At 33.9% G+C, this 21,853-nt stretch overlaps 1 protein-coding gene across 5 annotated transcripts in view; it reads right to left on the reverse strand.

Annotated features, from left to right (window-relative positions):
- HEATR5A (HEAT repeat containing 5A) overlaps positions 1-21,853 on the reverse strand; it is a 191,993-nt gene that overhangs the window by 124,176 nt on the left and 45,964 nt on the right. For all 5 annotated transcript variants that reach the window (XM_072622526.1, XM_072622524.1, XM_072622523.1 and 2 more), the window contains exons 3-12: positions 19,853-20,064; positions 18,468-18,576; positions 17,021-17,170; positions 16,345-16,516; positions 13,304-13,464; positions 11,753-12,008; positions 9,697-9,852; positions 6,544-6,794; positions 5,048-5,159; positions 83-235 (exon numbers count right to left, since the gene is read on the reverse strand). In XM_072622526.1, coding sequence (XP_072478627.1) covers positions 83-235; positions 5,048-5,159; positions 6,544-6,794; positions 9,697-9,852; positions 11,753-12,008; positions 13,304-13,464; positions 16,345-16,516; positions 17,021-17,170; positions 18,468-18,576; positions 19,853-20,064 — 1,732 coding nt within the window. The remainder of the gene's footprint in view (positions 1-82; positions 236-5,047; positions 5,160-6,543; positions 6,795-9,696; positions 9,853-11,752; positions 12,009-13,303; positions 13,465-16,344; positions 16,517-17,020; positions 17,171-18,467; positions 18,577-19,852; positions 20,065-21,853) is intronic.

Here is a 21,853-nt window from a genome sequence, read left to right on the forward strand (position 1 = left end):
CAATTTTCTATTTTAGACAATCACCAGGTGATAAGCATGCTGTTTAAGCAGTCAAGGAAGAAAAATGTTTAGCTCATCTTACCGCAGAGGGCACCTGCACGACCTTCCAAGGTCACCTGCCATGTAAAAGAGTCTCCTCGACTTCTCTCTGTTTCTAGATCCTTAGGAGATAGTGGAAAAACACACTTCCATAATCTTAGCACCCTGGGAAGATGGTGATGGATAAATGCAGAGCCTGTAATATTTTAGGACTGTTATTTGCAATGAGTAGAACACAACATTGTTATATTCTTAGTCACTTTTTAAATAAGTACATCCATGTTAAAGTCAAATTATTTAAAAATAAGTAGAATATGTCCAAGATTAGAAGGAAAGCAGAAAGTTGGCAAAAAATTTTATAGACGATTTCTTGGATAAGGTCTCATATCTCAAATACATATAGAGAACTTTGTCAAATTTATAAAAATATGAGTAATTTCCCAATTAATAAATGGTCAAAGAATAAAAACAAGCAGTTTTTCAATGAAGAAATCAAAGCTATATGGAGTCATATGAAAAAATGCTCTAAATCATTGCTGATTAGAGAAATGCAAATTAAAACAACTTTGAGATTAAAACAACTCATATCTATCAGAATAGCTAAAACGATAAAAGGGGAAATGACAAATGTTGGAAAGGATGTGGAAAAATTGGAACATGAATACCCTGTTGGTGGAACTATGAATTGATCATTCTACAGAATTAACCATTCTAGAGAACAATCTGGAATTATGTCCAAAGAGTTATAAAACTATATACCCACTGACCCATTAATATCACTATTAGGTCTGTTTCCCAAGGAGATCAAGTAAAAAGGAAAAGAACCTATATGTTCTAAAATGTTTACAGCAGCTCTCTTTGTGGGGGCAAAGAACTGGAAATTGAGGGGATGCCCATCAACTGGGAAATGGCTAACCAAGTTGTGGTATATGATTGTGATGGAATACTATTGCGTTATAAGAAATGATGACCTGGTTGATTTTAGAAAAACATGGAAAGACTTGAATGCAATAATGAAGAAAGAAATGGGGAGAACCAAGAGAACATTGTATACAATAACAGCAATATTTTTTGAAGAATAACTGTGAACAATTAAGTTATTCTGAATATTAAAAATAAATCAACTACAAAAGACATATGAAGGAAGATGCTCTACAGAAAGAACTGATACATTGAAGTATGTATACCATGGTTTTACACACACACACACACACACACACACACACACACACACACACACACACACACACACACACACACACACACACACACCCCTATGCCAAATGGTAGCCTTCTCTAATACAGAGTGGGGAGGAAGGTAGACAGAGGGTTCAAAACTTAAAATATAAAAGAAAAAATTAAATAAAATAATAAACAATTAAGTAACAAGGTGATGCAAGGGATACAGTCCTAAACTTAAGAGTTCAAAAAATTTGGGTTCAAATCCAGCCTCAGGTACTTACTAGCTGTGTGACCCTGGGAAAGTCACTTAACCTCTGTCTCCATTTCCTTATCTGTAAAATGGGGATAATAATTACCCCTACTTCTCAGGATTACTGTGAGGATAAATACTATCTATAAAGTTTTGCAAACCTCAAGATGAGACATAAATACTTTTAATATTATTTCTACTAGATCATATTTCTTCTCATGCAGTTCTTAATACGAACATTTCTTTACCTTTTAAAAACACTACATTTCTTTGTAAGTTCTTGCATGAGTACATTTTAACAGTTAACCCTGGGTCTGGTTTCTGAGGACAGTAATACCAGGATTAGCAACTTTCTCTATGCCAAACCTAGACATACAGAAAAGCTGATGGACAAAAATTTTAGTGAAAAAGATACAAATGATGCAGAGTCAATGAACATTGAAAGATTGTTTAAACATTCTTACAGCAACAAGCAGTCAGTGAGTAAAAAAACTTATTAAAAAAGTTACAGACAACGCCAGAAGCTATGGTTTACCAGACAAACAGGGAAAGTGCAGTAGGTATCCAAAAGGAAGATGAGTCAGGACTGACTCAAGTTATAATAAAGGGAACCTCTTCTTCCTCGTCACATTTTCCTTATATCTTCTCTTCTTCTAAGTTAAACATTCTGGATACAAAGACTTTCCTATTTCTCGATATTCTGCTACAGTAGAATGTAATACTGAATTAAAAGAAGGTAATACAATCTCAGGTCGTATAGATGAAAAGCCAGGGAGGCGACAGTTTTGCTGTATGTTGCATGGTGAGACTATACCTGTAGCACTGTAGCCAATTCTTAGTGCCACATTTTAGAAAGGATACTGATAAAGTAGAGACCACTTGGAAGAGGGAAATCAGGATAGCACAGGACCTCAAGACCATTACATATGCAGATCAGCTAAACGGAGTGAGGATGTCAACTTGGGCAAAGAGAAGACAATATGACAGCTGTCTTCAAGTATCTGAAAGAGTGCTTATACTGGTTTTAGATGGCTGGAAAGGCTGACTTAGGAGCAACAGGTAGGAATTACAGAGAAAATGATTTAAGCTTCAGGGAAGGAAAAAATTCCTATTGAAACTATTCAAAAGTGGAATAGGTTTGGAAGAAGACAGGAGTGGTAACAACTGACATGTACACAGTCCTTTAAAGTTTGCAAGGTCTTTTACATCACTGGTTTTCAAGCAAAGGCTAAATTACCATTTATCAGGTATGTTATAAAAGGGATTTTTGTTCAGGTAACGGATTAGAATAAATGACTATGAGGTACCTGATAAATGTGAGATTCTTTGAAAACTCATTCACACTTTTGCCTTATAGGCCTATGAGTACCATCTAGTGGTGGAATACAGTAAATCTAGCTTTATCTAAAAATCAAGGAAAAAAATAAAACTTTCCCTCATTTTTCAACTATTCAATCAAAACTTATTTTGTGCCCATTGTGTGCAAGATACTGCTAGGCCCTTGGCATACAAAGGCAAAAACATAATGAGAGGCCCTTGAAGTGGTTCATGATCTAATGCCTAAAGGAAAAATGAGGCAAAACATAACACTTGGTTAAGACAATGTCCTTTACCTACTTTAATAATGTAAAACATCCATGATTTTATCAATGGCATTCCTTCCGTCAATGTAGATCACAACACCCCAGCTTCTTAGCAGGTGCTGTCCTAAGCTGCTATGGCTAGAAAGTATCACCACTTAATAACCAACCTTGTGGTGAGTGATGTCTCTGGGGACACGGGGAGGCTGATCTTCCAAGACCACACTCAAAGCCTTTCTAGCCTGGACAAAATGGCTAACAGGCTTCAATAATCCAGGGCCATTTCCATACCATTGGTAAGTGGCACTTTAGTGAAGCAACAGAGATTCAGGGAAGGGATGGATAAATTTTGAAGTTTAGAACTTAAAAGGGATTAAGAAATGTGGTTTCAAACTCTAAGGTTAAAACTAAAATAAATAATTTGCCTAAATTCAAAGAAGTATCTGAAAATCATAGAAGAGAGGAAGAAGTTGAATATGCTAAAGAGAATTTCAGTCATAGAAATTTAGATTGAGGTACAAAGGGTAAAAATTAAAAGGTTATAGTAATAAAGCACGAAAGAAAAGAGACTTAAGGAAAAAGAATAAAAAGTTCTTATGTTTAAAAATATTGCTATAAGTATGAAATGCAAAACTTTTTGTGTAATCACTTTCAGGATAATATGGTATTTTGTAGCCAGGGTTGATGCTACCTAACGTGATTTCTTTTCTACATAATTAGTAACTAAAGAACCGTTTTAATAAGTTTTTATAAAACTGATTATTTCTCATATCTGAAGAACATTAAGCACTATATTGTCATTCATCAACTAATTATTTAGACTTAAGCTTCTTTTACAATTAGGCTACATAACAGACAGTAAAAGGTCATGACATTTTACAAATCTAGTTCATTACATATGAGGTACAAGTTTTCTATACTCTGAAGTAGAAATTTACAGTAAAATAAAACTATAATAAAGAAATAAATATAATTTTGAAGATATTCGCAGGGCAACATACAAAGCATAACCATAAGTGAATAAATATTTGAAATTGTTTCAAACATTTTAAACTATGAACAATCATAATACTTTGAGGGTAAATTTGTGTATGTGTGTTTTTTTAAGCAGTCAAAAGGTATTTAAAGGAAAATCTACTGAAGAGGATGGTGATCAAGGCGGGTAAAATAGTGAGAAAATGATTTTCTTGTAGGGCTCATAATTTGACTCAAGACATTTTAGCTGTGTTCCAAAAATGTTTTGTGCCCAGGCAGCATCTCTGGAATAAAAGCAGCCTCCTAAGTTAACAACTGAAGAACAATCCTCATTCGCCTGTTTGGGTTTTGGCATCTACTTTAAAAAAGAACTTCCATGGTGTCTTATCAACATTAAGGGTTCAAGGATTTGTGATTTCAGTGGCATGAAATCTCCACCTATCACCTGGAGGCTAATTTTCTGGTAATGACCCTTCTCTCCTTCTTAGGTAAAACACAAAGTTAAATTAGTTCATCACTGATATCTTACTAGAAACCTTTCCTGCTGGGTAGAAGCTGCTAGAGACAGAATTTCTAGGGGCATGCTCTTTGAAAACACAGTTTCACCTCCATATTAAAGTAAGGCCCTGGCATAGGGTTTTAGAACACAATTTAAAATGACAAGCATAAAAAAAATTTTAAAAATAGAAAGACATAAAATAACGCAAAATAAGGAAAGGAGAACTGGAACTAAATACGCATTTGCTCCAATTTATAGACATATAATTTTAAAGGAAAAGCATACAAGAATAAAGATTTGACCTGATAAAGATTGAAAGGAAACAAAGAGATAGGCAGGTTATAGCTATTTTGTTAAATTATATTTTATTATACATATTTTGAAGATATGTTATATTATTTTTCTTATTAGTTCATAATTAAATATATTCTATCACATTATCATACATATGTAGAATTCTTTACATTCCCAAAACATAATGATGCACTCAAAAATACATAAAAATTTCCAAAAGCCAATTACCTAATGTCATTAAGGCAGCTATCAGCAACCATCCAGCTTGTGTTCGTTGAATTGAAAGGTGACTATTCTGAGCAGCAGAACATAACAAATCCTCTGCTAATATCACAATTATCTATTCATAATTAGAAGGAAAAAAGACCCAAAAAAAGCACATAAGCTGAAAAAAGAATATTACTTTTTAAAACAACATTTCAAAAGATTAAATACATATAATTCACAGAAGTGTTGCTGGAAAGCCATGCTTCTTGAAGTCTATGCCATAAGACATTATATCAGCATAATCATAACCATATCAACAGACTGTTTATTAAGTTAATTACTGAAATGTTAGATACAGTACCACAAAGTTGTGAGTAGATAATATTTTGTAAGTCAATTTTGACAATACAGTAACATGAATCCAGCTCAAACAGTTTGTAACATGGTGTTATACTAACTTTAAAACTCCTAAATACTAGATCTCCTCACATTCAGTTTCATTAGTGATGTTCTGATCTTCCTGAAACATCCTTTCCATAAAATTAAACAAGTTAAATTTCTCTAGCAGAAGGAATTTTACACTTAAAAATCAAATGAAAGCAGGCACTTACCTGAGCATCAGGCATACTACATCACAAAACCATCGCTGTTATACATGCCTAACAAAATACTGTGCTACTACAATATTAATGTAATTTGAGTAATATATTAGTACTTTGAAAAGACTTTCTGAAAAACTCTTAGTTCAGATTGTGCCAGGATGACATCCTTTGCTATTTCCAATAATTAAGCCCCCTTAGACAAGAGCTATGATAGACTTGGGTGCTATAAGGCACATAATTCTGAAGTACACAGAATATTCCTCCAAAGACTTGCTTTTTCTGGGAAGGTCTGGACCTATGTTTTTATCAGTGATATAAAGAAAAAGAATGTTAGCTATAAATGAATTTAAGTTTTCTAGGAAACAACAAACCAACCCAGAAAAAACAAATATTTTCTAGAAAATCAGAAGTATCTAACTTTATTTTAGACTTCGAATATCTCATCACTATAATCAAGTCAAAAATCACACTCTGATCTCAGTTAACACAGCAGTACTCCACAGGTAATACTCAAGTAAACACAGTAGGACACCAAATAAGCCGCTACTTAGAACAAAGCTTCATTTTCTTTAGTAAATCAGAGAAGTATTAATGAACAGACTGATGGGCTATTTACTGAGGTGCAACTAAAATAGTGAGAACAATAGACATGAGTATTTTATAGAGAGACGTCTCATAATTTTACAGTCATATTTCATATAGAATATTCTATCCCTAATCATATCTAAAAAGTGGGAAAAATAGCAAAGTAAGAATTTTATACTCAAGTTAGATTGTTTCAGCTTCCAAGAAAACATGCATCATAAACTTAGGGATTGAGAGGTAGAAGAGGTCATGGAGGCCCACCCTCACATCTGACGACCTCCTGAAACAGCATCGTTACATATGGAAAATGATACACTACGTAATCATTACCTTTCCTTTTCCATGTGGAATTCCTAAAGGACAATGCTTTACTGCTCCTAGCAGAGCAGCCACAGCGAAACTAAAGCCAGTCACAGCCTCAGGGGAAGATTTGAGCACACTAAGTCGTTCGAGGCAACGGTCCAAAAGTGGAGTCAGGTAGGAAGGTAGCGCTACAGCAACGCAGTGTAAACACCAAGCTGCTGCTAATCGAACTGAAATGCTAGGATGGATAATCATTGAAATGATATTGTCCAGAATCCCTGAAACAAAAGAATAAAGAAATAAGGAATCTTTACAGAAAGGAGGATGATTTAGTAATCAATTACTCAATACACATTTATTTAGTGTCTGCTACGTGCCAGACGCTGTGCTGAGCGCTTACAACACAAAAAGAGGCAAAAGACAATTCCTGCCTTCGAGGAACTTAAAATCAAATGAGGAACACAATATGCAAATAAAAACATACAAAGCAAGCTACATACTGGATAAACAGGAAAAGATTAACAAAGGAAAATACTGGAATTAAGGACAGCTTCCTGCAGAAGGTGGGATGTTAGCTGGACCTTAAAGAAAACCAAGGAAGTCAGTAGTTCAAGTAGAGGCGAGAGAGGATTCCAGGCACAGGGGACTGTCAGAGCAAATGCCCAAAGCCAAGCGATGGAGGGTCTTGCTTGTGAAACAGCAAAGTGGCCAGTGTTACTATATCAAAAAAATGCCAAGGATTAAAGTGTAAGCAGACTGGAAAGGTTGGAGGGGACTGGTTAGGAAGTATGATCTTAGAGGAAATAGGAAGCCACTGGAGTTTACTAAGGGGTGACATGAGCAAGCCTGCACACTTCAGGAAATCATTTTGGTAGCTGAATGGAAGATGGACTGGAAAGACTTGAAGCAGGCTACTGCAGTAACTAAGGTAAGAAGGGATCACCGAGTGCCTGCACGAGAGTGGTGGCAGTGTCAGAAGAGAGAAGAGGGTTATTCTAGAGATGTCACCAAAATGGACAGACCTTGGATATGGGGGTATGGCTCCTAGACTGTGAGTCTGAGGAACAGCGTGATGATGGCACCTTTCACAGTTATAGGGAAGGTGTGCATGGGGGAAATTTTAGGGGAATGATAATGAGTTCATATTGAGTTTAAGATATCTTCTGGACATCTAGATCAAAGATGTCTGAAAAGTGGCTGGAAATGAGAGAAAAAGAAGGGACATATTTAGTCATCTGGATACATATCATATTCTTCTAACATACACCAGTTGTTGAGTTATTTAAAGTTCAAACCAAGAGATGTGATTCTAAACACTGTTTCTTTTAATAAAAGATAGGTCTAAACTAGGTCGGCTCACCAAAAAATTATGTTCTTTAAACTATGTTAATGGTCTATTTGTTCTGCAGTCCTAGGGACTAAAACTAATTAATAACTATTGGGGGGCACGGGGGTGGGGCAAGAGAATAATTCTAAGTCCTTCCCAGCCTAAGTTTCCACCCATTTCAGCATACCTTTTTATTAGCCATTTAATATAAATCTATTTCATCAGGTTGCTTTATCTGAATAATAGTAAAAAAAAAAAAAAATCAAAGTCTGCCTGATTTCTCAGTGGGATTCATTCAAAGAGATTCTATTGTTTCTATGATCACTGACAAGAGTATTAGATCTATATCAGTTTTTTAAATGACTCTTATCAGTCATGTCACTTGCCAAAACAATATGTTCAACTCTGAAATAAAAAACCTAAATTCAATTATTTCACATACAATTGTAAAGCAAAAGTATTCTCAGAGAGCTGACCATAAGTCAAATGATACAAATAAATATCAAATAATGATGCTGAGTGATATTTTTCTACTAAGCTAAGCAAACATGTTAATTTGAAAATTCCTTGAAAACTCAATCATAAGCATTGTGTTCTAAGAAATTATGATTATAAAAAATGTTGAGAAACCTGGTAAAATTTGGATCAGCTTAAGCAGAGTAAAGCAGAATCGGAAAATCAACGATTACTACGGTCCACAAGAGGACAAAGGAAAGAATTCAGAATTCTAATCAATGCAGTAACCAATCATGATTTCAGAGGCTCTCTTGGCAGAGATCACAGGTGAGGAATGGAAAGGGATAAAAAGAGAATAAGCATTCAGATAGAGCATATGCCAGGAACTGTGCCAAGCACTTTACAAATATTATCTCATTTGCTCTCACAATAACCTTGAGAGGTAAATGCCGTTATTACCCCCATTTTACAGTGAGGAAACTGAGGCAAACAGAAATTAAAGACTTGCCCAGGGTCACACAACTAACAAGTGTTCAGATCTTCCTGACTCCAGGCCCAGCACTCTTTTATATATTTTTTTCCCCATTAGAATGTAAACTCCTTGAGGGCAGGGACTCTGTGTTTTTTTCTTATTTTTGTATCCTTGGCACTTAGCAAGGTGCCATTCACATAGTACGTCCTTAACGAGGGATTTCTAACTATCTTTACTTATGTTTTTATAAGGAAGGGTCCTGGGGTTGGAAGGAGGTAGAACTTATTGAAAAACAGCAACATAAAAAAAAAAAAGAGTATAAGTAAAACATTTTTAAAAATAACTACATTTGTGATTTATGGAACATTATGTCTTAGTTTTATGTGAAATTGTAGAGAATGACTCTGGGAATACATCTGTATAAACTTGTTTCTAGTCCTATTAATTCATAAATTTAGAAAATTCCTGATGAGGAAATTCTCTCTTTCAACATAGATGGGCTACTATTCTGCAAATTATATGGTTTAATAAAGTTGTTGGAGGCATTGAGAAATTAAATTATTTGTCCAGGTCAAAGAGTTACTAGGTGTCAGTGGCAGAACTTGAACCAAGGAGTTTTTAACTTTAACCACAGTTCACTATCCATTAAACCATACCACCTGGACAAAGTATGAGAAAAATATGAGCTAGCTAAAAGCACTTAAATTAAAAAAGGAAAAAATCTTTTTCCATCTATAAATAAAGCATAAAATTTAAATTGTGCTTCTTTTAAAAATATCCACTTCATTAAAACAACAGTATAATCTCTTTAAAATTAGCCAAATAAAAAAGGATCCTTTACTAGATAAGTAATATCTTTAAAGCACTTAATATTTGTAAAAAGGAAAAATTTTTTAAATGGGTCTCAGATAGAACAAATAAATACCTGCACTTGAATCCTGTAATAAAGGTGCAGCTGTCGTACCAAGACCATATATAAGATTCCCAAGTTCTTGTAAAGCACACACTAGCACATGCTGGCTGGCACTGACATCTGTGGAGCCAGGTCGAGTTTCCAAATTACTTTCACTCATTACAGCATCTGAAAGAAGTGCAAATATTAGCTATGCACAGTTTTTCTACAACACAAAATATAGAGTATATGGTAGGGAGTAATAATGTGAAAGGAACATACACAATTTGACTTTTCTTAGGTGCTCAAAAGAGCAGTGGTTATAATAACTGTAATTAATCTGTCCAGATTAAGCATCTCACCCTTCATGTGTATGTGGTGTGGTTTTGCATATATGTGGATATTTTTTTCACTAACTTAGGAGCTAATATTGTAGGACAGAAACAGTATCCTAAAGGAGATTCTTGTTCAGGTATGTTTTAAAGAAGTTGGCCTTCCAAATGGGTACATGATTTAGCTACAAAGGTTGATACTATAGACAAATTAGGGGAGCAAGGGATACTGTATTTGTTAGATTTATGGAGAATGGAGAAATTTATGACCAAACAAGAGATAAAGAACATTATAAAGTGCAAAATGGATAATTTTGATTACATTAAATTGAAAAGTTTTTGATTAAGGAAGCAGTAAACTGGGAAAGAATTTTTACAACTAGGATCTATGATGAAGGCATTATTTCTAAAATATACAGAGAACTGAATCAAATTTACAAGAATACAAGTCATTCCCCAATTGATAGATGGTCAAAGGATATGAACAGGCAGTTTTCAGAGGAAAAAATTAAAACTATCTGTAGTCATATGCATAAATTCTCTAAATCACTATTGATTAGAGAGATGCAAATCAAAACAACTCTGAAGTACCACATCACACCTATTAGATTGGCTAACATGACAAAACAGGAAGATGATAAATGTTGGAAAAGATGTGGGAGAGTTGGAACACTAATTCATTGCTGATGGAGCTGTGAGCTGATCCATTCTGGAGAGCAATTTGGAACTATGCCCAAAGGGCTACAAAAATGTGCATACCCTTTGACCCTGCAATATCACTTCTAGGGTTGTATCCCAAAGAGATCATAAAAATGGGAAAGGGTCCCACATGTACAAAAATATTTATAGCAGCTCTTTTTGTAGTGGCCAAGAACTGGAAATTGAGGGAATGGCCATCAATTGGGGAATGGTTGAACAAGCTGTGGTACGTGAATGTAATGGAATACTATTGTGCTATAAGAAATGATCAACAGTTGGATTTCAGAACAATTTGGAAAGAGTTATAGGAACTGATGCTGAGTGAAATGAGCAGAACCAGGAGCACATTATACGTAGTAACAGCCACAATGTGCGAGGACTGTTTCTGATAGACTTAGCCCTTCACAGCAATGCAAGGACCTAAAACATTCTCGAAGGACTCTTGAGGCAAAATGCCATCCACATCCAGAGAAAGAACTATGGAACTGCAAGGCAGAATGAAGCAGACTATTTTCTCTTGTCTTATGTTTTGCTTTGCTTTTTCTCATGGTTTCTTCCATCCTTTTTAATTCGTTTATGCAACATGACAAATGTGAAAATGTGTTTAATAAGAATGTATGTGTAGAACCTATATAAGATTGCATGCCATCTCAGGGAGGGAGGGAGAAGGGAGGGGTAGAAAATTTAAGATGTACGGAAGTGACTGTTGAAAACTGAAAACTAATTAAAAAAAATAATAAATTAGTTGACTTTCTGAGGTCCCTTCCAATTCTGGGATTCTTTTAACTGATTTCAAAAACACATTAACTTCTCAAATTAAGCAAATATTTCTGATATTATTACTAAATACATGTATATATATATATATATATATATATATATGCATGTATGTGTATGTTAAGTTGGTATTTCCTTAGGAAAAAACTGAACTAGATGGTAAAAAATTTTGTATGTTACTGTATTTTGCATGCACTATATTTTCTGAAGTATCAATGTTATAGGGTTAGATGATAATGACTTCAGTATTAATAAGAAAAAAATTTTTATTAATCCCATACCAACGACTTTCTTTAGTTTCCAGATGGCCTGACAAATATCCTTGGCAGCAGCAATTTGAGCTTTTTCTCCCAGAAGACCTCCTACGGTAGTTCGAAGGATAAATGAAACACAGCGACGACAACAGATAGCATCCATCTGAGTTTGGATTGCTTTAGGATGAGACTGTGACACAAGGCTTAGGATATGGGAGAGTAAGGTGGCAAAATTCGTTTCTAGCCAAAGGCCTCCTAGGGTTGAAATAAATACCACATAAGCCTGAAAAAGAATGGAAGAGTTCGACTGTCAAACTTCAAATATTTTCAATTAAATATTAATATTCTCCTAATCACAGAACACACTGGAAAAAAAATTGGGTTTTCTTCTCTTTTTTTGAACACTGCAATATTTTCTCATTGAAAGCTATACTGCACTAAATTAATACTAGATCAAGTCCTTTTTCATTTAAAGTCACAGCTACAGTATGTCGGCATTTCATTTCAACTCTGGTTTCATTTCACCTGCCTTTCTGTTTTATTTTGTTTCAGAGGGTAAAGAAATGTTAGGGAACCATTACAGGGAGCTATAAGATAAAACGCTGTCTCTGGCCTCACTGAATAACAGTTTCCAGATATTTGAGATTCTTAACATAGGATCCTAAATTTAAAGTCAGAAACATCTTAAGAATTATTATGCAATAAATCCATAACTCAAAGAACTTTCAGTCTAGGGACTGGAAAACAGTAAATGCTAACAATGATCAAGTATTATTCTTTATTTTCATGAATTTTAATGCTTTGACTTCATCAGAAATACAAAGACCAATGATACCACAACAAAGAAGAGATAGTATAAATTTAGTCACCAGAAAACAACCATTCCTCTGCATAACTTTGTTTCTTACAAGTCCTCAATAATATTCATTTACCACTACAAATGAATTTACTATTGTAAGTAAATCCGTGATGACAAAAATATTAATACAATGGGTATATATACAATAGCAGATTTTAAATGACAAACTAGAAATAAAATGTAATGTCACTACCGAAAGGGATTATTCCAGGGTCTTCTTGACTTTTCTACAACATACAGGTAAAGTATTTAAAATAAGTTTTACGAATGCCTTTATTTTTATACTAGTCCTTTTTGGAAAGTTCTTCCAAATATTCTGGGAAAATTTTTTTCCTTGAAGATTTAACAGCAGTTTGAGAACCAAACACTCTTTTAGCACACTAAAAAATATGTTTAACCATAAGAAATTAGAAAAAAAATCCTTCAGAAACAAAAGAATTACTTAACTGTACAACAAGCAAATCAGTCCTTTTCAGAGTTAGTTGGCTTTGCTTGAGCTCAAAGTGAAAATCAAGTTCTCTTGCTCATAACCTAGGTCTTCAAAAGTCTGAAGCAACGTATGCCAAATCACCTGACTTTTGATGGATGATCTGTCATGATACTAACTTTAGAAAAGTTTACATTTCAACATTATCCCAAACCCCGACACTGCATCCTAAATAGCAGTTAGATTTAGGCCAGTGAGAATTGTAGTCAGATATTTCATTTGTGATCCAAACCTGAGTAACACCAACTCGAACATCCCTACTGACTGAACTGGTTCCTTTCAACATATCTCCACTGGCTCGAAGAAATCCTGAACTCCCACGAAGAAACCCTGTTCCTAGTAACTCCAAGGCTTCCTCCAGAGAAACTTTGCGAATGTTTTGCCGGGAAGCTGCTATAATAAACAAAGCCAAAAAACTCTCTAAATATAATTTATACTTCATAGAATAAAGTTAAATCTATGTCATAACTTTTTAAAAAGATACATTAATAATTGTAAAACAAAGTGTGAGACTTCTAATAAAACAAGGGAAGATGATAGACTGGAAGTAGAGAAATCAGATTGCATTATTTATCAAGATTTATAAGGTAGCCTCTACTTCTGACAAAAAAAAAATCTGTAGTGAGAAACCAAATTAATAGAACTCAAAACTAAACATCAAAAAGTAAAATAGCAAAGAATATATATATATAATAGCCAACACACAGCAATTCATATACAAGAAAAAGTTAGAAAAAAAATCTTTTAGCATATTAATACTCTAGCTATCCTTTTATGAACATTTACTACCTCATTTCTATATTCCACTATTCATTTATGGAGGATTTGGGCCTTTTTTTGAAATAGTTAAGACAAGACCAGATCAAAGTATTAGGAAACCAACTTTTACCAGGAGAAGATTGCCTCATTGACCATTTTTTCCACCTTGATCTCTGATGACGCTCTCCTCTTTCAGGAATATTTATGTACAAACTACTTGTACAAGACAATAAAAAAAACCTCCTCTTCAGTTACAGACAGGCATAGATCAAAAAGTTATTTTAAATGATGTGGTCAAAAATATTTAAATAAACAAAATGGGACTGAAACAGTGCAGCCCTGGGGCACTAAGTGGTTTATAGAAGTTCTAGCCAAAAATTGGGTAGGGAACAATGAGCAATGAAGAAAAATATCACTTTTGTAAAAATGCAAAAAATGTTAAGTAATATAAGCAAGATGAAGAGATGCTGATGAATATTAGAAGAGGAGAAATCAAATTCTTTTTTTTTTTTGTCACTTGATAAAAGAACAATTATTTTTCGTAGTAAAGAATGACCAAAATATATGACAAGCAGGCCTTATTAGGAAGACTGGAATTTCTCAAAATAATTTGGGTTCTTGAACTATATTTACAGAACCCATCCAGTGCTTATGGGGAAGCAAGAAAGGAAAGAGGGTAGCTAAAGAAATTTTGAAGAAAATGAATGAAATGAGACCTATTTCCATTCCCCAAAATTGCTGTCTGTGTTCAGAACTTTTGAAAGTTTCTAATATACACATTTAATTCCATATTTATTATCACAAAGGGACAAATACTAGTAGCACTGAATTTTTTTTTTTTGAAACCTTATTCTCATTTGAAAGAATGACAGTAAGAACAAACACAGTTTGGGTGACGCAGATTTAGGTGTCTACTTTTGGATTGGAAAAGTCATTGACACATATCAGAAACATAAACGTAAGACAACAATATCAGGTAACGGGAAAGGACCATCAAAGGTTATTTATTTTAAAATTATTATCTGCGATTTCTGAATAGTTCTATTTTTTGTAGCATTTAAAAAATATGGAATAAAAGTCTAAATCACTTCTACAATTTTTAAAGAAATAAGATTTCTCATCTTATCACACATAATTATCATATAACCTAATTTTAAAATTTTTACAAAAATCAAATGTTTAAGCTAATTCTACAAATACGTTTAATCATTTGGCAAACCTGAGAAACATATCCTTCAGATCAGAGTTAAAAAAAATACTGCTTAAGTGAAACAAATTTTTAAAAATTTCTTCCTATTAACCTTCTGTTATTACATTTTTGATATGCAACAAAATCTCCATTTATATCTTAGCATTAGCTATATAGATCTGATGAAGACCAAACAAATATACAAAAAGCTATTAAAATGCACAAAGGTAATTCCCAGTCCACAATGGCTAAATGATCAAAGAATATTAACAGATAATTTTTCAAAAGACAAAATATGAATTTTTAATAATTACTTGAAAAAATTCTCAATCTTACCAATAATGAAGGGATACACTTAAAAAAAACCCCTCAAAAGTATCATTTTACACCAAACTGGATAAAATAAACAATGAAACTTACTATTAGTTACACTGTGAAGAAAACTGATATGCTCATTATTTTTAGGATGGCAAAATTTTGTTGGATAATCTCATAACACAAAATACAAAAATAATAATATCTTTTGATTCAATAATTTCAGTGTTGTGATTATACCATGAAAATGTTATCAAATATAAAAAAGAGCTCTCTCTTCAAAGATCTCCTTGACATCTATAATTAACTGCCTGTAAAAATCATAGATATTTACAAAAGCCTGGAAACCATCTACATATCCAAGAATAAGAGCAATGGTTAAATAAACTGCAGTATGTCGAAGCAATGGAGCAGTATAATGTCATTAATACCAAAAAGTCTAAGGAATATTAAAAAAATGCAGAATGAAAAAAGCAGAACTGTAAGACCAGAAAGCAGAGTAACAATGACCATATAGGAAGGAAAATGGCTAAGAATGAATGGACAAAGAATACCAAGAGACACCTCGCAGGAATAAGTATACTTTGAAATAAACTGAGGTACTAAGCAACTAGTTTAACCAGTTCAAATCAATTAGTTAACGATGTTATAGTTTTACATAAATGATTTAATAAAAAGAAATTCTATACAATTTTTACATCAGAAAACATTGCTATAGTAAATGATTTACTACATGTACACGGTAGTAATTTATTATTTTTTTAAATGGCACCACAAAGTTAAACAAGACTGCATATTTGGTATGTATGGAACAATTCAGAAATATTCCAGCACCTTAAAAAAGCTCAGGATGAACAAGGCACAGATAAAGTGCTAAACTCCCTCCTTCCATTGTTTTTTAACCTAAGAGTTTTCAAATGGATTGAGCAACTGTCTCAGAATCAAAAGCAAAAAGTCACAGAATTGAACTGATGAACAAAATGATTACAAAAGGATTATATGCATTTTACCTGCTCCTTGTTTAGACGTCACCGCTCTAGCCAACACTGTGCCTAAGAGCTTTGACACTGCTATTCGTACATCATAATTGGAACCTTCAAATGACTTAAAACACAAAGTTGCAACACTGTCTATGTCTGCACTCCACATAAAGGCCGCCTCATTCTGAAGTTCAAGAAGACACTACAGAAGAAGGAAAAAAACAAATGAATAAGAAACATATAATTATTTGTGAAATAAATAATGCAAAAAGTCTTAGGATCTAACAAAACCTTTTATGTCAAAAGCATGTAAATGACGACTGCCAGGGCAACCTTTTAGTATTTAACAGACATCAAAAAGACTTTAATTTATAAAATGATGTCCTGAGAGGGGAAAAAAACGACTCCTGACTCAGCAAAGTATCAGAAAGTTCCTCTTCAGAATCAATCCTGTAGTGATGAATAAATTATAAGTAATATAGGTTTATTTTACTGCCTAAATATTCTAAACATTTTGTTAGGAAGTCATAGGCTTTAAAATGCATTTAAAAATAAAAGTCTTTACTTCAACTTTACTCATTAACACCACAGAACAATTTTCCACTATGATCAAGCAGATAGAGGGATGGGGAAAGGGGAAAGTGCATTATTTTATAGTTATAGTAAAAAAATTACATTAAAAAAAATTTGGTTTTCAACTCTTTACCTTTGCAGCAGCACAGCGAACTGCCATGCACCTGTCTGTCAAACATGACCTTGCAGCTTTATAAATATCTCTGTGACAAGGAGCAGCAGCAGCTCCAAGTCCGTTCAAGATATTTTGCAAACTCAGCATAATCTCATAGCGACCTTGAGACTACCAAAAAGGAGGGAAAAGGAACAATTTTTCAATGATAAAAAACAATGACAACTTATTATGTACACGACTTTGTTATGAGGAGACAAACTTTATGTAAAAAAGTAAAATTATTTTGGTATTTGCTAAGAACTTAGAAACGGAAACTAGAGTGCCAGGCCTGAAGTTAGGATGACTTATCTTTCTGAGTTCAAATCTGGCCTCAGGCATGTACTAGTTACGGGTCCCTGGATAAGTCATTTAACTCTATTCACCTCAATTTTCTCATCTGTACCATGAATTAGAGAAAAAATGGCCAGTACCTTTGTCAAGAAAACCCCAAATAGGATCATGCAAAGTCAGACATGACTAAAAACTACTTAACAACCACAAAAAATAAGAACTACGAGATGTTTTCAACAGAATTTAAAAAAATAAGTAATAAGACATAGCTAGGTGGGCACAGTGGATAGAGCACTAGCCCTGGAGTCAGGAGACCTGAAGTCAAATCCGGTCTCTGACATTTACGAGACGTGTGACTTTGGGTGAGTCGCTAAACCCCAACCGCCTCCAAAACAAAATCCTTTAAAATAAAATTTTAAAAAGTAACAAAACAGATAAAAGATCTTTCTTTTGTAGAAACCTCATTAAATACTTCAAATACTCTGACAACCTCTGTATCATAAAAGGCCAAAATAAGCCCAGTACCTTGTCCTAAGAGACAATGGATAACTAAAAAATAAAAAAAAGAATGGAAAATTGCTCTAATTGTCCTAAAATCTCTTCAAATTTCAGAGGAATTTGTAGCTAATCCTAGAGAGAAGGAGCCACATGCACATATACACATCTTAACTACAAACCCTAAAAACATATTTATGTACTTCATTATTTTGAGAATGCATAATGCTATCAATATAGGTCCATTTTCCACCAATGGAGAATACAACTTCTCTGTAATTTAGCTAATGGGCTTCAAGAGTACCTTTTAGCTAAAAAATTCATCAACCAAAATGATGAAGCTCTGAACTTAGTTCTTGGACAGCAGCAGTCTCTCATGAGATTCCTAAGTGAAATCTTTCCATCCTGGTACATCCTACTAGAGTTTGCCTCTATTGGTATAGCCTTTAAGATGCTGTGAAAGATATATTCATATACCTACTACAAGCTATGTATATGTGTATATATGTGTGTATATATGACATATTTAAATATACATGCAGAAAGATTTCTAGTTATAACCAAGTTTTATAGTCTTTAAGCACTCATAAAGCCGTAAAAACGCTGTTTTGCTATTCCTCACTTGAACTTGGGGTCTCACCTCTGCGCTCTTCATAGCTTTAAGGATATTCCCCACTGTATCTATGAAGGTGTTACCCAATAGTCTCCCCAACTTCTTGTATAAAGATCCCAGACATACCACAGCAGCACTGAAATAAAATAAAAATCAGATTCAAGAAATGATTACAAACATAGAAGGAAAAATCTTACAACAAAGAGTTGACTGATATGTCTTTTTTTAAGAGAAAAAAATGGTTTGTAATCTTTGGTGGAAATGATTTATAGCTATTTGATTTTGCTATAAAATCACTTGTTAAATTGCGGCATATGATCCTTAAACGGCAATAACAAATTATATGTTCAAAGACTAGGATTAGAATCGGTCACAATTTGGAGCTACAAGGACCCTTAGATATTATCTAGTTCAATCTTCTCACTTCACAAATGAAGAAATCTATGATTTTAAAGAAGTACGCAGCCAATTTTCAGTTACTACAAATTTCAGTTCTATGAACTTAGGTTTCTAATGTTCCTTTCTTGTGGCCTCATTATATAGTAGGAAAAGCAACAGACTCTAGACCACAGTTTTAGTGCTGGCTTTGACAATACCCAACTGTGTGACCTTGGGCAAGTCATAATGTCCCTGAGCCTCAGTTTATTCATGTATAATAGGACGGGAATGAAATAGATGATCTTAATCTTCTAGCTCCAAAAAATTAAAAACATCTACATTTAATTATGTAAAATAACTTTCTAGTACATCATTTCTTAGGTGGTCAATAAAAATTGGCCTTTAATGTAAACTGAAGGAAAATAAGAAGTTGATGGGAACTTCATGTTCTTCATAAAATCTGAGAGTTGTCTGGGCAACAATTCTGTAATAAACTATGTATTCTCTGATAACTACCACAGCAAACAATTTAAAATAGTTCTTCCACTTCAGTAACAGCTCATGATTGCTCTGGCTGGGGGAAGAAGGGCAGGAATCAGTGGAATGGTCAACTAGTCATTTTCAGAAACTTTTATAGGAGTATTTTTTTTAGCTAACTGGTTGAATTTGTTGAAATCAAGAAAATAATTTACTAAATGTAAAAGAGTTACTGTCCTTCCAAGATGTAAGCAAATTACCCAAACTGCTCCTTCCCCAAGAAATCAGCTGAGCATTTTAATTGCTATACAGATACACCAGATCCAGACTTCATGTCATTCAAATATGTTAGACACAATATAAGAAAACAGCACATTTTCTGAACTTTGAAATGAAGCCAATGAAATACTTAAGCAACTATTGTTTTTTAAAAGGGGGATGTACATTTGAATCTGCATTTACTTTTGAATTCATTTTTCAATCAAACAAATTTAGGCATTTTACAAAGCATGACATATGCTAGCAGTCTGCTCCATGTTGCGTAATATTCAACTTACAGTTTTGTGGGAAGATAACTTGGAGAATCATCTTTGCTACGAATGAGTTCATTACATTTATCAATTGTCTGATAAACAGAAAATGTATCTCCAGTACTATAAAGGATAGCAAGGTTCTCAGCAAGAAGCTTTCGGGTAGGTGGCCCTGGAGAGCTATTTAACAGAGATACAAGCTGTTCAATGATCCTCTTCTGTTTCTCTCTTATGTCAGCCTAGAAATGAATTTAAAAAAAAACAATTCAAAGTCAATGTAATAGTATGTAAACTCTTATTTTTCTTAATTCAGGATATTTACTACTTTTATAAATTTAAATACACATTAGGAGCATTTTATTTTTTCCAATTTAATGTAAAGACAGTTTTCTATATTCATTTTTGCAGGATTTTGAGTTCCAAATTTTCTCCCTCCCTCTGTTCCTCCTCCCTGCCTAAGACAGCAAGCAATCTGACATAGGCTATACATGTATAATCATGTTAAACATATTTCCACATTAGCCATGCTGTGAGAGAAGAATCAGAACAAAAGGGAAAAACTATGAGAAATGTTTTTTGTTGTAAGTTTTATTGGATTACAATAGCACTCTTCAGGGAGACTCAGTCTTCATGGTCTGTTGCTCATATTTCATGGTTGTCCACTTGTAAGTAAAAAATAATTAAAAGGAAAGTGGTTTTGCAGTCCTACAGACCACGTGATGTGTGACATGTGCAAATGGCAAGCTGATTTAAAGGACATACCTAAGTTTCTTAAAAACCTGATTCCCTTTATTCTCATGAAGTCTCTATTAAGTCATTTTTTAAAGCATGATAACATTTACCATGAGGGATTCACTACATTCATACACAATGAGTCTTAGATGGCTTATCCCAAAGCTAATGTACACCTGTCAAGAGTCATAGACTTGGAAAGGACCTCAGAATCATTTAACACAAAATATACCAGAGCAGAAATCATCCCTATTATATTTCTGATCAATGAGATTAGGAATACTAACTAATTCCAATCTCACTTAACAAAAAAAGAATGAAACTGCAGGTTGCTTAGAATATTGGTAGTTGGATTAGAAAATACTTCGTTTTTCTAAGTTTACAACAGTCCTTAAGAAATATAGATGTCTTTGTACTGACTAACTGCATACGCAATTTAATGTAAACCTAGTTCCTGATTCCTGAGGCAGGATCCTCCACTTGTCCACAAGCCCAGAGAAGCAAAAGGTTTCTATTCTGGACAGTTAGTGAGCAGCATGATTGATTGGAAAATACAACAAACTCTGAGCCTCTATTTACAAAAAAAATGCAGACAAGGTGTATTTCCTGTTCCTATTGTGTACACATATTTAGGGTTAACAAACAAACTCCTGGAGCGTCGGTCACAATTTGCACCCTGATCTTCTGTTCCCAGTTTGGAGAGCCCTTGTCAAAGATTGTGCAAGTCATCAATGACTTGAGAAAGAAAAAACAAAAAAAGTGAAAATATTTTGTTCTAATCTGCAGTCAGATTTCATAGTTCTTTCTCTGGACATGGATAACACTTTCCATCATGAGTCTTTTGGAATTGTCTTAGATCACTGTATTGCTGAGAAGAGCTAAGTCTATCAGAGTTGATCATCACACACTGTGTCTGTTATGGTGTACAATGTCTTCCTGGTTCTGCTCAGTTCACTCATTTCATATAAGTCTTTCTGGGCTTTTCTGAAATCTTCCTGCTCATCATTTCTTATAGCACAATATTATATTCCATTACATTCATATAACACAACTCATTCAGCCATTTCCCAAATGACAGGCACCCCCTCAATTCCCAATTCTTTGCCACCACAAGAAGAGATGCTATAAATATTTTTGTACGTATGGGTCCTTTTCTCTTTTTTATGATCTCTTTGGTATAACTAGTAATGGTATTGTTGGATCAAAGAGTAAGCAAAGTTTTATAGCCCTTTGGGCATAGTTCCAAATTGCTCATCAGAATGGTTGGATCACTTCACAACTCCACCAACAATTATA

Source organism: Notamacropus eugenii, chromosome 7 (genome assembly GCF_028372415.1).
Source record: "Notamacropus eugenii isolate mMacEug1 chromosome 7, mMacEug1.pri_v2, whole genome shotgun sequence".
Classification (NCBI taxonomy): domain Eukaryota; kingdom Metazoa; phylum Chordata; class Mammalia; order Diprotodontia; family Macropodidae; genus Notamacropus; species Notamacropus eugenii.